Source organism: Poecilia reticulata, linkage group LG11 (assembly GCF_000633615.1).
Source record: "Poecilia reticulata strain Guanapo linkage group LG11, Guppy_female_1.0+MT, whole genome shotgun sequence".
NCBI lineage: Eukaryota > Metazoa > Chordata > Actinopteri > Cyprinodontiformes > Poeciliidae > Poecilia > Poecilia reticulata.
This window is the reverse complement of record NC_024341.1, coordinates 24,020,100-24,035,387: the sequence shown is the minus strand read 5'-3', so window position 1 is coordinate 24,035,387 and position 15,288 is coordinate 24,020,100. Positions and strand designations below refer to the sequence as shown.

General features: G+C 39.2%; 1 protein-coding gene across 1 annotated transcript in view; it reads right to left on the bottom strand.

Annotated features, from left to right (window-relative positions):
• Positions 1-15,288, bottom strand: part of grin2da (glutamate receptor, ionotropic, N-methyl D-aspartate 2D, a) — a 185,484-nt gene continuing 170,196 nt past the window's right edge. The window contains exons 17-19 of the mRNA XM_008422705.2: positions 10,611-10,672; positions 10,240-10,410; positions 1-5,888 (exon numbers count right to left, since the gene is read on the bottom strand). Of these exons, the coding sequence (XP_008420927.1) occupies positions 2,748-5,888; positions 10,240-10,410; positions 10,611-10,672 (3,374 nt within the window). The 3' untranslated portion in view covers positions 1-2,747. The remainder of the gene's footprint in view (positions 5,889-10,239; positions 10,411-10,610; positions 10,673-15,288) is intronic.

Below are 15,288 nucleotides of genomic sequence, written 5' to 3'. Positions count from 1 at the left end.
TTTAAGCAAACACTCAAGCTTTACGTTCAGACCTTCACTAGCTGTTGTGCAACTGACCTCCTGTATAATTACATATCTATAATGCTGACTAACATYAAAGTTTTTTTGCGACAGCCTTCACACACATCAAGCCAAATACGTTTTAATTCTAGTTTGGAGTCAAATTTAGGTTGCTTGGTTTGTGAGTGCATAGAGGCATGACCCCCCCATGTTTGCTTAGTTTATCAAAAGGCTGTTGATTGTAATATGCAAAGCAAAGAATGGCTCAGTTTTTACGTGTGTGAATTTCATTCTACTGTATCTGCTTAGTGTGGTTTAAATTGAGACTTTTTTATTGTTACTTAAACAGATGAACATTTTGAAACATCTTACATTTTTTATGATGGCAGTTATATTTACATATATGAAATATAAATAATTTTATCTCAATGAAAATAAGACAAACTCTATATGACAATATCTATATTAAAAAGCTAGTCTCTGCTTTGTTTTCTTCAGTTAAATGAAATTATGGCTCAGATGCAGTTCCAGGCGATCAACATGAGCTGACCAGAGTTTTAGGGAAAGATGGCTCAGGACGTTTCGGCAACTAATAAAACCTTTGTCTTTTTCCCACCGCTTCGCTGATGCCCAGCCTCCGGTTTAAAAAACCCAAAAAAACTCTTAAATTTAACCTAATTTTTAAGGAACTGAAACTTGTAGTAACTGTGTCAGCCATGCCATGGATAAAAAGCTATGTCTTATGATCACACATTTACAAGATGAGAAATGCTTTTTAATATTTTTAACAAAATATCACAATAGATTCCATTGTGTCTCCCATATACTCTTATTTAGACCCAACACTTATCACATCACAAGCATCTTCCCTGTGACATCAAAACGGCTCTGGCACTAAATGTACTCCTAGGTAAATAAATAACTTTCTGATAATAYATTAACATACCTTCTTACTCATACTTGACAGGAGCAATTAGCATAAGGCTAGAAAGTCAAACAACCTGTAAATCACCAACAAGCTGCTTAACTACATGTCTTTTGGTTGATGGCAAGCAAAAGTGGTTTAATACGTTTTTATAAAGTATTATTTTTTTGTTCTCTAGCCTTGGCACTAACTTGAAGACTAAAATAAAGTCAACAAAAAACAATAAGAAAAAATTAACAAGAAAAAAAAAGACAATTCAATTCCAATCAATGGCAGCTCTAATTCTTTAGAACTCCACAAGATTCACATATTGTTGCTCACCCCGTTTCGTCAACAATAACCCGCATCWGCGTAACATCTGTTTCTTTACCACGCATGTAGACCCTCTGAAGTGCTACAAGTTCCATCTTCAAGTGTCTTACAGTAAATGGTGCAGCACACATGTTGGCGGCTGACTTTACATTCAGTCGAAAAACAGGCAGGGAACAGAAACTGCCTCCAGTTTTGTAGTTAGGTAGTTGTGAGAACATTTTATGTGTACCCAAGCTAGAGTAGCATGGCACAGTGATTACATTGTATTAGATTTAATACATGTCTTGACATTTAAAACACCATCAATAGCAACAACAACTATGACACAGAAGTAAAGAAATGGTATTTAAGTATAAAGCTTTAACAAGAACAAATGTGGCATAATGTATTGCTCAAGAAGGAGAGTAGATAACTTGACTTGGTAATGTGTGTGAGTTCTTACATGTGTTTGAGCATCTGTGGGGTTGTGTGTGTGTGTGTTTGCATCAGTGTGAGCACATACAGTATTGGAGGTGATGTAATATTCTGCGAGATAAAAGGAAACACAGCTGGAAACATTATACATGTTGATGTTGAGCTCTACTTAAGTTTGGCACTCAGCTTTTCATTAAGCCAGAAGAATATCAGTCACAGCTGACTTACCCTGTTGTCAAGAATACAAACACAGAAAAGCACAGACACACAGAWTAATCACATCAAAGAGAGGAGGCAAGAGGAGAGAACAGGAGAGGAGCTGGCGAGAGAGCTGAAAAAAAAGACTGGCTTGTGAAGAACACACAAAGGAAGTCAAGAAAAAAAAATAGAAACAGAAAATGAAAAAAAGGAGCAGGGGGGAACGAGGTAATAAAGTTGGAGGGAAAAGAAAGCAAAGAAAAAGAAAAAACAAAAACAGGTGGTAACCACCCTCCTGTCCCTCTTAACGAGAAGGCATTGATCACGCAACAAAGATACTTTAGGTGGCCGTCACAGTTCTGCGGGAGTGTAAACAGTTTGTTTGGGAAAAAAGAAAATCAAGGTAAGCAATTTGTTTAAAAGGAAAAAATAAGAACAGTGTTCAGTGTTAAAGGCTTCTGAGAGCAGTGGGCATACAGTACTATAAAGTTTCTGAGCCCTCAGAAAGTATTGAGATTTCTCTGAAYGCACTGACTACTTCACTGCTTTACCTTTTCAAAATCCTTTACTTATAACAGCAAATATGCCTTCTGTATTAGTGATGCTTTTCATGTCAGATTACTCTAATGTTTAGCATTATTCAAAGTCAATGCTGTTGTTGTCTTTCACAGGATGAGAGAATTTTAACGAGGCAACGGTAAGAAAAAAATGGTCCTGTGTTCTCTTGACCTACTCCACTGGCTCTGATTGGCTTTCTGGTTTGTTTGTTCATTTGTGCAGAACATTAAGGAACAGGCTCAGAGCTGAACTGACTAAGCCTCACAGCCATATTTGCACTTTCTCTTTTTTATGTCAACTTTGCAGGACATTCGTAGAGCTTTTGTTGTCTTGCTTAGATTCACACTTCACTCTCCACACTGGAGAAATGAGCTGAGCCCCTTCGTGAGCAAAGGCTCTTGGCTTTTAGGGGTAAGTGAGGAGACTGAGGAAATCTCTGGGGCTGGGGTACAGAGCGCAGTCTCTGGTACTGCAGTTTGGCACTTGCCGAAGCCATTGAAGAGGCCTGGATTGCTCCCGGTGCAGATGAAACCACTGAGGGAGAGGACACAGATGAGGAGGAGGTAGGGAGAGGAGCATGAATAGAGTGAGACGAGGACGGAGGAGCTGGAAGGGCTGGGAGCTGTRATGGCAAGTTTGATACGAGAGACGAAGGTGGGGATGGTTGTCTTCCWCGATCTCGATCCTTTTCTGTTCTCTGTGTCCTTTGCTGGATGCTTAAGTTTGACTGGCTACCAGATTTARWAAGATTGTGTGGTCGATCAGGTTTGGATGATGATGAGGAGTCGTGTTTTGGTTTCAAGGGACCACCAAAACTCTGGCAGTGGTGGTACAGCTCTTCCTGGCTTCGTGAAGTCACACGAGCCCATTTAGAGGAACGTGGATGGTGTCGAGGTGAATGACAGGAGGAGCAGGCAGTGTGCCCCCGACTTTTGTCCTTKGACTTGCGCTTACTTTTCTTCTCATCCTGTATGTGAAGCTTGTCCACTGACCAGTATCGACGGGGTGGAGGTGGGGTGAGAGGAGGCGGAGGCCAGTGTGAACCTGACCCCCAGCCTCTCTCTCCTCTACCACCCCCACCTGCACTAGATCCCCACGCACTCTCTGCCGTTCCCCATCTTTCTCCTCGCTCTTGGAAGAGGTCATCCCTGCTGTTGACACTGCCTGCTTTATCCCTAGAGGGATATGTGCTAAAAAACCAACCACCTCCTCCAATTCCTCCCACTGCCCTGCCTTCATGATCCTCCCAGTACCTCTCAAATTTCCCAAATTCTCCTGAAGACCCATCGTCATCAGAGTATATCCCAACTACCTTATCACGTTCCCGCTCCTCTTCGGATATTGTCCTGCCCCCTCTGTGCCTTTTTCCACGTTCTACTTTCCTCCTGTCTGACTCAGAATCTTCCTCCTCATCCTCTACTTCAGATTCCCACTCATGAAAAGACAATCCCTCCTTGGAATGCATTTCACCTYTTTCGTTCCTTCCCAGCAGTGGCCTCCTCTCTCCCTCAATGCCCACAGCATCTCTGTCTGAGCTTTTGCTTTTCCTTCTTTTAGAAGATACAGGTAACAAGGGCAGAAAGGCAGATGGTATGGCATCAGAGGATGGATTACCTCCTCGCCAGAACTTGACAGATGTAGAAGCCTTACTAGAGCTAGGATGGTTCTTGCTGTTTCTTCTCCTGTGATGTCTGTCTTTTCCTCTACTCTCTTCTCCATCATCTCTCTCTTTCTCATCTCTATCCTTCCTTTCGTCTTCGCCAGGGATGTTCCATCCGTAGCTTCTGATAGAGCTTTCACTCTTTTTCCGAAATGATTCCCGCCTCAATGGTGGGTAAGCTGGGAAATCTGGTGTTGCTGATTTGACTTCCTCCCGTTTTTCTGGATCTCCAACCTCTTGATCGGCCCTCTTTCGCTCTCTTTTTCTCGTCTTATCCTCTTTCTTCCTCTTCTTCTTTGYTTTGCGGCGCTTACGCTCCCTTTCTCTCTCCCTTTCCTCTCGCTTCTTCTTTTTTCGTCCTTTCTTTCTCCTTTTTCTCTCCCGCTCTCTCTCTTTGTGGTGTCTTTTCTCATCTCTACTCACTGCTCCATCTTTGTTTGATGTCCCTCCTCTCGCTCGTTCTCTGTCACCCCATGATGCCCACCACTCCTGCAATTGCGCCAGTTGACTGCTGGTTCTCTCTCTTCCAAAATTTCTCTGCGGATGTGGTTTTCGGGGAGGGACTGGCGGAGGTGGTGGACTACATGGTAGTGAGCGYGATGACATCCTCCGGGAACGAATTTTCTTCCGTGACCCAAGAAGAAGGCTTGATTCCTCAGTAAGAAGATCTGAGTCATAATCATCATCCACCATAAAATCACGATCTCCTGCTCGGTACCGGAAACTGAGTGAGGAGTTGTAGGAGCWKTCACTGGAGCATGATGAGGGGGAATTTGATCGAGAAAGTGACCCAGAGGATGAAGAAGATGAKGAKGAWGAMGAMGAMGAWGAGGAWGAAGACGASGCACTGGTGCAAGATGAGTAGAAACGGCATGGAGACGACGGAGTAGTAGGGGTGTGTGTAGGGGAGGAGACGGGCACAGGAAGCGGAGGAGGTGGAGGAGGCCGGCGTCCTCGYCTGCCAACTCCATCACCTGCCCCATACCTTCCACCTCCTCGTCTCCCTAGAGGGAGAATATTCTCGTAAAGTGGACCTCCTGAGCCTTTTCTCCTTGCCTGAGCAAGGCTTCCTCGTCGCCAAAAGGGAGGCCTCCGTGGAGAAGATGGGAGTGGAGGAGGAGGCTTGGGGATTAGGTGTCCTTGCTGAGAGCCTTTTGGAGGCAGCCGTGGCATCCCCGGGGCTTTAAAACTTCGAGAATTGGCTTTGGTAGTCTGTTGAGGACCTCCTGCTTGTTGGTCCAAGTTAGCCCCTAGCCCCTCTGGGTCTATTGGACCATAGTAGCGCTTATATTCATCTAGCCCTGTGTCACCTCCACCAGGAACCCCTACCTGGAGGCTCCAATGTGTTCCAAGATTCTGTTGATACTGCTGCTGTGCTTGCAGTTCAGTGATGCCACCTGCAATCCCACCAACACCCACTCCTCCACTGCTGCTTCCGCTCATGACTTTTTCTGGCTTTGGCCTGTTCCAGCGATCAACCACAGCCAATCTGCGGTCATGACGAGGCAGGAAGGTGGAGCAAGGCATGGGGCCTTCCAATAACGGGCTATTGGAAGGACCCAGAGCCATTGCTGAGTGTCCTGTAGCTGCTGGTGATCCAGGTAGCATAGTGGTATAGGTCTGCCCTTGCTGCTGTTGGAGGTGCTTCTGCTGTTGTTGCTGTTGCACCATGGCGATAGCGGTTGTGTTGTTCACTGTGGCTGTAACAAGGTGTTGCTGGGTGACACTGGGGATAGTAGTAACAGAGTGGTACTGAGGTAAAGAGCTTTTGCTCCCTCCCGGCGCTGTCTCATCCTCAAACTGGCAGCAACTGTACATCCCCTGGGTGGAGAGATAACAGAGGGACCATAATTAGATCAGCAGGCAGTCGTGTATGAAAAGAAGGAGACTGTATGTACATATCAACTGCAGAAAAACAGGGATGCCAACACCCTTGGTTTGAAAAAAAAAGAAAAAAAAAACAGTTATTTTGACCTGAGTAATAAATAATGTGAAAACTACCTTTTAAAAGACAGTTTTGAGATATATTTTATTTGAATATTTGAACCAATCCCCAATAATCAGGTCAAAAATAAAGTTTAGATGTAATCAAGAACTACATTTAATGTGATTATTGTGAAAAAAAAAATCACCTTTTACCAAAGTGTACAATGTTGTTGCTGTTGAAAGAATAGACAACTGCTTCAAAAAATKTTCCCCATAAACTTAAAACATTTTATTTGTAAAAAAATAATTACTAATGTGTCAATTTTATGTAATAATTTGTCTTAAGTTTTAAACTGTCTTATGGTGAAAATTGGTTTAGTTGTTTTGTTTTCTGTTCCTGGAGCCTTGTTCTCTTAGTTTTCTTTTTTGCGCTACCTGGTTCTGAAAAGTCTGAAAAAGACTCTTCAATCAATTAAACCAAAACATAAAACTGGGTTAAATATCCTAAATTTTGAGCCCCTCCTCCCCCGTAAAAAAAAACATAAGTCAACTGAAATTTATGTCACATAACTACGTCCCTTCTGTGACACTGTGCTCCTCTTTCCTTTATTTACACGTTAGAGAAGAGGAATGGAACTCAATTAGCAGCTCAGAGTGGTCATGTAAATCACAAAATCTCTATTATTCCTCACATGATAGGGGAAGATGACTCATTTGATATCCACACCATAATAATGATAAAACGCATGAGGACTCTTGTAAATCTGCTCTCCACCCGGATATAGATCTAATGGAGGGGCTATAATAATGGCCCTTCTGGACAAATGAATTGGCACTCCCAGTGACAGAAGTAGTACCTCAGTCCCTGGAGCAGAGGATGCTGCACACTGTGAAATTGGACATCAGGGTAAGTCGCTGACTGTGTTCAAGGAAGTGACAGAAACCAGACACACAAACTTAAAAGCAGAGGTTTATATATGCCCTAATAAACATTTACCAACCTTTAGGTGAAGAAAATTAGGTATAATATTTCACTATTTCATATTGCTTACCCCTTTGATATTTTCCATCAAAATGGACGTATGCTGACACGATGGGAATTAATGAAGAAATGTGAAACTGGACTCCAAATTGTCCAGAATGAAGATCTACTTGCAATATTTCTAAATAACATGAACAGCAAAAAAAAAAAACAACTAATAACTTTAACTAGACAAACAAAAAGACTGCTGAGAATCAAACACAATGTAGCTGACCAAATGGTTTATTGAGAGTGGTCTACAGTGTCATTTTTCTGTTTCCTTCCTCAGATTTGTGCCTCAAGACAATTCTGTCTCTGAGGTCGACACACAATTCCTTTMATTTCGTAGTTGGTGTTTAACCTTTGACCTGCACTGTAAACTGTGGAACCTTAAATAGACGAGTGTATGCCTTTCCAAATCATGTCCAACTAACTGCATTTATCACTAGTAGATTCCATTTAAGCCATAGAAACATCTCAAAGATGATCAGTGGAAACAGCTCAATGTTGAGCTTCATTGGCAAAAGAATATGAATACTTGTGTAAATGTGATTTCTTGATTTTTTTATTTTTAATACATTTGCAAAGCACTCAAAAACTTTACATAGGGAATGTATGTGTACATTTTGAGGAAGAACTAATGTAATATGATTTGGGATAAGGCTATAGAACAATAAGCTGAGTAACAACCATTTTTGACATTAAATTCTTAATAAGGTTCTAGGGGTCGAGGTCAAAGTTCAAATTTCAAATATCCCATTATCTAGGAGCAATTTCACAAATGCCATGGAGCAGTTCTTTTTAAAAGTTTTAAGCAAAACTGAAAATGTTCTAAATGTCAAAATGCTCCTTTTTTTCTTCTAGTGTTAAAAAACTCAGCTTTCAAAAATCTCAATGTGGCTCATGTCAACACTTTTCTTAGGACAACGTTCACGTCTGTTTCTCACTCTTATTTCAATTCAGATTTTTTATAGTAGCCATTCAAACAAACGGTACAAACATTGTTTGAAAGCAGTATTGCTGTATCTATTTGAACTTCATATTTCTGACCTTTCTGCTGCTGTCAAGCTGACCTCTGACCTCACTCTGTACTGTTTTTGTAATTTGTTTAATTCCCTTTTTTGCTTCTGGCCTGCACAACCTTTTTGCCAGCCCAACATGTCTTATGCTGCACTATCTCRCCACTCAAAACTCGCAACCGTCTCACTGCCTGCTGGTTCTGCTCTCTTCTTATCTCAAAGCTTCCCTATCTAACCGAGCAGCTATAACTCAGTTTTTCTCTACGATGACACCATATATCTCTCCACTTTGAAATAAATTATCTTTTCTGTGTTGTTTTTTTTATGTTTTATTTCATACAATTTTCTGASTTAATTATTTAACTTGCTTACGAACAACCTTCAATTTTTCACAGTTAGCCCCTCACAAACTGCCTGGGCTTAACTTACAGAAACCCTGYGGACATAAAAAGTAGACAGCAGAGTAATCACTCTGCATTGGGCTCTTAAAGCTCTTCTTAAAATGATGCCAAAGATAAATGCTGCTACTTATTTTGGCTTTGTTCCCTTGTCCCTGCTGAGTGCCAGAGACGAGTGCCAATAAAACGGGCGCCTACATGTGTCTGCATGCAATCTACATCTTGATTGCATCTGAAAACTTTKTATTTTTTATTTTCTGACTCTATCATGAAACAGGTCTTTCAGAAAACATTATTACAAATAAGCATGGTTGATTCCAATCATTCTAAAAACAGGAAAKAACCCAAAACATTTTTAATCTTGAGGTTTATCAAAACATCTGGTCCTGCATAAATCATTCATCAGCAATGTTGAAGTAATCTGGAAAGAAGTTAATGGTTGTTCCACTGATTAGCTYCTYTTTTAAGCCAATAGTTTGCAAATTTGTAAAATCAGCTACTTCAGAGTCACAGCTATTAAAAACTCTGAGACCTTTGATTATTTTCTATTATGATTCCCAGACAAAGTTATTTTTTTTWAAAGGTTTTATTGACTCTAGTGGCTTTTATTTGATAGTTAATTGATAGGAAAGTTGGTAATGAAAGACGGGGAAAGACATGCAGCAAAGGTCGCCAGGCCGGGAATTGAACCTGCGACAGCTGCGTCGAGGACAAGGGCCTCCATATGTGGGTTGTGATTAACCCCTGCGCCACCACACAAAGTTTTTTGTTCCTTTTTTAATATTTTAAAACTGGCTGGAGCAGACTACTTTCTACACATGAATGCTTTTATCTAAAATGAAAATATTAGAAATTCAGTAAACATCTTTGACTGAACTTCATACTGTTGCACGTATTGAAATATACAGTATGCAGTTTRTATTTGAAATCATGGTTTAATTTAGAAATCTGTGAACTGGAATTCAGTCAAGAACATTAAATCAATGATTCTTAGAAAGACAACACACTATGGGAAAAGATATCATTGTGCACTGTAAAGTCAGTACTAATGTGTATGCTGTTTTCCCTGATAAGAACTATAAATAGCAGAAAGTGCTAGCCTATTTGGACCTCTCACTGAGAAACACTGACTTTATGTTTGGCCAAGAAAGAAATCAAAACTTAGAGGTTATCTTTATTTTATTTATTCATTTATTTAATTTAGGAATATTTGATCAGGGATGCATTAAGAACATGGAACATGAACTTTTCAAATACAGGGAGAAATTAAATGCTCTGGGTTTTGGCAAATATTGCTGCTTTCTTCCTGCTCTCACTGAGAAAAAAATGGTCTGTCCTTTAAACCTTTGCAAGTTCACAAGGTTGTGACAACAACATTCAGCACTGATTGGTTGGGAACTCAGAAATAGTCCTAAAGTTTTCTTTGTATAATAAGTGCATGTACTTATTTTCTTACACTATCCTAGAGTACTATGTATGAGTTTTGCCAGGGGGAATGATGGGAAGTTGTAAGACATTTTACATCTTATTGTAAAATAGATGAAAAATACTAGGAAATAAACTAAAACTGTCCAAGTCATAGATCATGTTATAACAGTTCACCCACCAATGCTGTTAGCCTTGATTGAAATGACATCTTTCTGCAGTTATAATAATGAGACATTGCACATGCTCCAGACATTCATAAAGCGTATTCACTGATTGGCAATAATCCACGTTTGTACGACTCTTTTTCAACAGTTTATTGGCTTTAAAGGTCATTCTTAAAATTAGAAAAAATATTTATTAAAGAATCTCTTCTTTCTTACTCTGCTAAGAGCCAGGAGGAAGTCCATCCCTCCAGACCTTTTGACACAATGCCTTAGTTTCCAGTACACCAGATGCTCCCAGGCAAACACCAGGAGGCTGAGGCCCATGGCCACCAGCAGCATGTAGAATACCCCTGCCATGTTGTCAATGTCCAGCTTACTGCTCATCACCTGAAGGGACAGAATAATGTAGCAGTGAAAGAAGGAAATTACAAAGATAATTCCSCTAAACTGCAGCGAGAATAGACAGCCTGATCTAGAAGTGATTGGTTGGAGAAATTCATGGTTACATCTTACTGCTTAACTAATCAATACATACACACAGAACATGGCTCAGTAGACTAAGTTAAGCTTTGAATAAGACATCATACCTCAATCTTATCATTGTGGCAAATTCCTGACAGCCAGAGGCGCTCCAGCATATCAATCTCATCTGAAAGAAAAAGGAAAGGAGGAGTGGAAAGAAGATCAAATTGGTGAGAAGATGGGGCAGAGAGGTGATGGGTGAGTGTGCTTAAAGGGTAAAACTGAAATTAATTAAAGTTGAAGGGACACATGGAAAAGACAACTGGGAAGATAAGTTCAGACAGTACAGCAGAAAAGGGGAAATTAAGTAAAAAATGCAAAGAAGGGGATTACCACCTCTTTGTCATGAGATCAAGGTGTTTGATCCCCTAWGAGAGAACACTGAAGCATGAGAAGCAAAGCTGAAGAGAGAGGAAGGAGAATGTAGTTTTAACAAAAATGAAAGGAATGGATGATGAAATTGAGCATGGTGAAGAGAAATAAGTAGAGGAAAACAATTCTTGTTTTAATATTCTTTCAAAAATGTTAAATACAACAGCTGGATAGAGACAACATAAAAATAAAGAAACAACAACAACAAGAACTTGTAAAACAAACCATCAAGTGCTAAGAACAGACAGAAAGTTCACAAAGAGCAGAAATGTAAAATATTTTCCCTTCAAAAGTTATGAGATCGAAAGTAAAAATTGGGAATTAGTGGCAGAGAGAAACCCTTTGAAGCCGATTCTGAAATGGCTCTGTGTCTGAGGCGAGTACACTGAGGGCAGAGTGATGCGACAGCACATGGGAGATGAAAGGAGRAAAACACACAAACATTACATTTCCTGCTCAAACTATCCAACACACACGCAGGAGGCACACACTCTGAACCCCAGTGTGATAGGGCTCTCTACCCTGGCCATTACTGCATTAATCAAAAAGAATGAGGTTGTGCAAAGGAGAAYGGTGCCTCATCTTCCCATGTACAGGGTTTTAGGTGTGCATGACTGGGTTGCAGACGACATCTGAATCAAGCACATGAGTCTGAAACACGGGCTCAGGATCTGTCACTGTACGCAGTCTCATGATGCCCCAGTTAAAGAGGATCCCATCCTCAATTATAAGTCGACCTTTGGGTTAATTAGTGTGGCTTGGAAACGCCTCCTTACGCTGTGCCACGTCGATTAGACTTCCACCACTCAGCCAGAATGACTGAAACTTCAGATTTGTTCAAATAAAAAAGCAAAATCTCACTCCAGTAATAACTGCTGTGCAAAATTAGACATCCGTTAAAAGGCTTGCTTGAATTCAAATGTCACAACAGCCACTGAGATGAATGTTCATTCAATGGCGGCTTACTCACAGGATATAATTCTTCACATTTTAATCACAGCTCAGTTAGTTTATTTTCTTTGCCCATACTTTACGACTTTCTGTATTTTATACTAAATTATTGCAGTCAATTAGCAATAACGCTTTTATTTAGAGAACATTTTCCACAAATAAGGCAGCAGAAGCACATAATTCCATCTGTGTTCTCCCTTCCTCACAGTACAAGAAAGGATTTAGCATGCAGACCATGAAATTAAACTCATGGTTTCCATCTGTGAACAGTTCTTTTGTGATTTGCAAACAATCATTGTAAATTCACTCCTATTCAAATCCATCATTCCWGTATTCCTCAAACATCTACGCACTGGTTTACAGTAAAGAATTAAGCCCCCAGAATTTTTAATCCTCTCAATGACATTGTAGGAAATATATCCCTTATCAAATCTGTGCAGAAAAGCAGCAAGTTAAGGCTATTATCACCTGAGGCAGTTCTAAGGATACAGCATCACCTGCTGTGACTGCAAAAGCAGKCAGACAACAGGAATCCTCCCAAGTGCTCATCACATCAACAGGGTTTTCTCAGATCAAATAAGCAAATTGTGTATTGTGTCTGAGGTTATGTCATGTGTTTSACATCTCCTGCACTAACGTAAAGAAAACAATATTCAATGCACAATAGACTCAACACAGAAGAAAAATAGCAATTGTCTTCCATTCTTTGCTAAACCATTTCCCCTCACTGGAGACAACTGGAATACTCTAAATAAATAAAATAAGGCCAAGGAAACCTAATTATCTAAAGGTAAATGTTAGAAAACCACACAGGATGATCTTTKTAGACTCTGGCATCATTTCAATTTCTAGATAAATTATTATTTTAGTGTCGTGGCAACGTGTCATCTGTTTTATTATTCCATCGTTTTTTGTGCGTTTAGGACAGGGCTGCATACCTATACATTGTTGCCCAGTTGATTGGAAATGGATGGTTATACAATCTTGTTTTAAAATGGCAGAAAAAATAGCATATTTAGGCTGCTCTTTTCACTTTTGTATTTAATTAAAAAAATTAGCTGTCATATTTGGATTGGGTTACTGTCTATGCTCTGTAGCATTCTGGGGAGAAGTCATATTCAGCATATGAATAAGCAAAAAGTGTCCTCTTGGTTGGGCGATGTATTGAATTGGACAGAAAACACGGGAAAGTAATTGGAAGGTAGTGCAAAGGCTACTTTGTGAGTGACAGAAGTAAATTACGTTTGGCACTGTCATGTCATCTATCTCAGAGAAAAATTGCTTTGTCAAGATATCAACAAAGCTTTAAAAGATGAGATAATGATTGAAAAACCAGTTTTAGAAGAAGGAAGTTTTTATACTCCAAAAGATGGTGGATGCAAAATATTTTATTCTTTGTTTTTTTATATAACAAATGCTCTACACTCACTGGCAACCAAAGCAAGGATACGGAAAAAGAAAACAAAAAAATACAAAAAGAATTCAAAACACTTTTCTCACAATATAAAATCAGACTTAGGTYAAGGAAAAAAAATCACTACCAAGACAATTGTTTTTAACAATGATTTACAAAAATATAAATTTGAGAGAATATTTTTTGTCATTTTTGCATTATTACACTGTTGTTGTTTATTCATAACTTCCCAAACATGTTTCCCTGGATATACATATGGCATGAAGAKAACTATTTATTTTATTATTTCTCTGGCTGTTTGCTTCTCAAAGGCAGTTTAAACACCAGGAGTCTTACAAAAACAAATGGACTCTGTTAGAAGAGTAAAACCAAACTCTATTAAGTCTATGGATTGGGCCATAAACAAAATGTCTGTAATCAATWAYCAATGTGTCTGTTTGCTCTTGAATACAATCTATCACACAGGCCATCATTCCTAGATATTCTTTTTGTGGATAAAAAAATGCCCTGGAACATGAAGGCAGCCCTTCATAAGCTGTGCCTGGAATGCCGAGGCAGAACACACAGAAACATTTTTTTTTCTTTGTGCAGCAAAAACAAAGTTTTTTATTTTTATTACATTTTTCTATTGTCTGTTGAAACTGTTAGACCACTGCAATAAAACAGCTAKTTTAAAGGGCTTTTTTCTCATCTTAACCAGGAGTGGCAAAAATTGTGGTAGTTGTTGTATTTCTAAATGTCAATTTTGGTTTCTTAAAAATTCTGAGAAGATATTGGCTGTCAAATTCTTAACTGCAAGTTCCAAAATATCTCCCAATTTTCACTTTTGTAACATTTCTTTCATTGCATTGTCTCTCCAAGCAAAAATTCAGTGCAAATGGAATGACAAATAAATTGTAAAATAAAATCCCAAATGTCTGAGGGCAGCTGTAGTCTGAGACACATTGTGGCCATTTGACAGTTTAAAAAAAATCTCTGGCCTCCACGCTGCATGTTTTGAGAGTCTTTGGGCAAAACACTGAGGTTTACATTGCTGGCATCATATATGTGTGTGTGTGCGTGTGTGTGTGTAAGGGAAAAGTAAGAATTATGCAGTGGAAAATGGTTGTCTGAATGAAAATAATCAGTTTCACGTTTWGTGCAAATAAAAAACAAAACATTTAAAATGAACAGAAACCATAAACTGTGTTATCAAAAACATCCATAAAACTTTTAGTTCATATTTTTACCTTCAATAATGAAACGAATAAGAAAAGAAAATGATACTCTTGGTTGTGAAAGCAACAACCCTCCACCAGTTTTTTAGGGTTGAATTTTGGAGAAAATAAATCACACAGAGCTGTGTAATTACAGCACAGCATTCAGAGCTCTATTTATTTTATCCCCTCTCTGTAAAATTTACATTTCAAATACCTGCAGACATAAAGCTGATCTGCATATTGCATTAGAAATGTGCTGTTTTTGACTGCAGGTAGGTCATGTTTATATGTGGCTAAATGAGCAAAAGCTTGCACCGTTAGAACGAAAGCARGGATGCTGGRTAAAAAGGCWACGCTACACATGATTTTTCTGTATTCTCATAAACATCACTCAAAGAATCTCTACTGAGAAATTTTCACTAAACATTTAACCGCCGCAACATTTAGAACAATAATGATACTGAAATATTTAGAGGCACACGTTTGGGTGTTCTGAAAGCTCTATTTTGTGAAGTAATTCAGGGACTAACTTATTAATTATCTTGTTCTACRCTGTTCACACCAAAGTTTTTTTTTTAAATGTCTAAACAAAAATTTGATGGAAAAAGGAGAGTAGATGCCAATGCACTTTTTGTAAACAACAAACAACAGCTTTGGGTATTTCCATCTGTGGAAATACACAAAGMAAGACAGGAACACTGCAGATCCACACAAACATCTGACTCTTCTTTCTGTCTATAAAATGAAGATCAACATCTGGGTCAATGGAAACTCAGAGCAATTTAAAAAAGGATGTAAACAACAAAA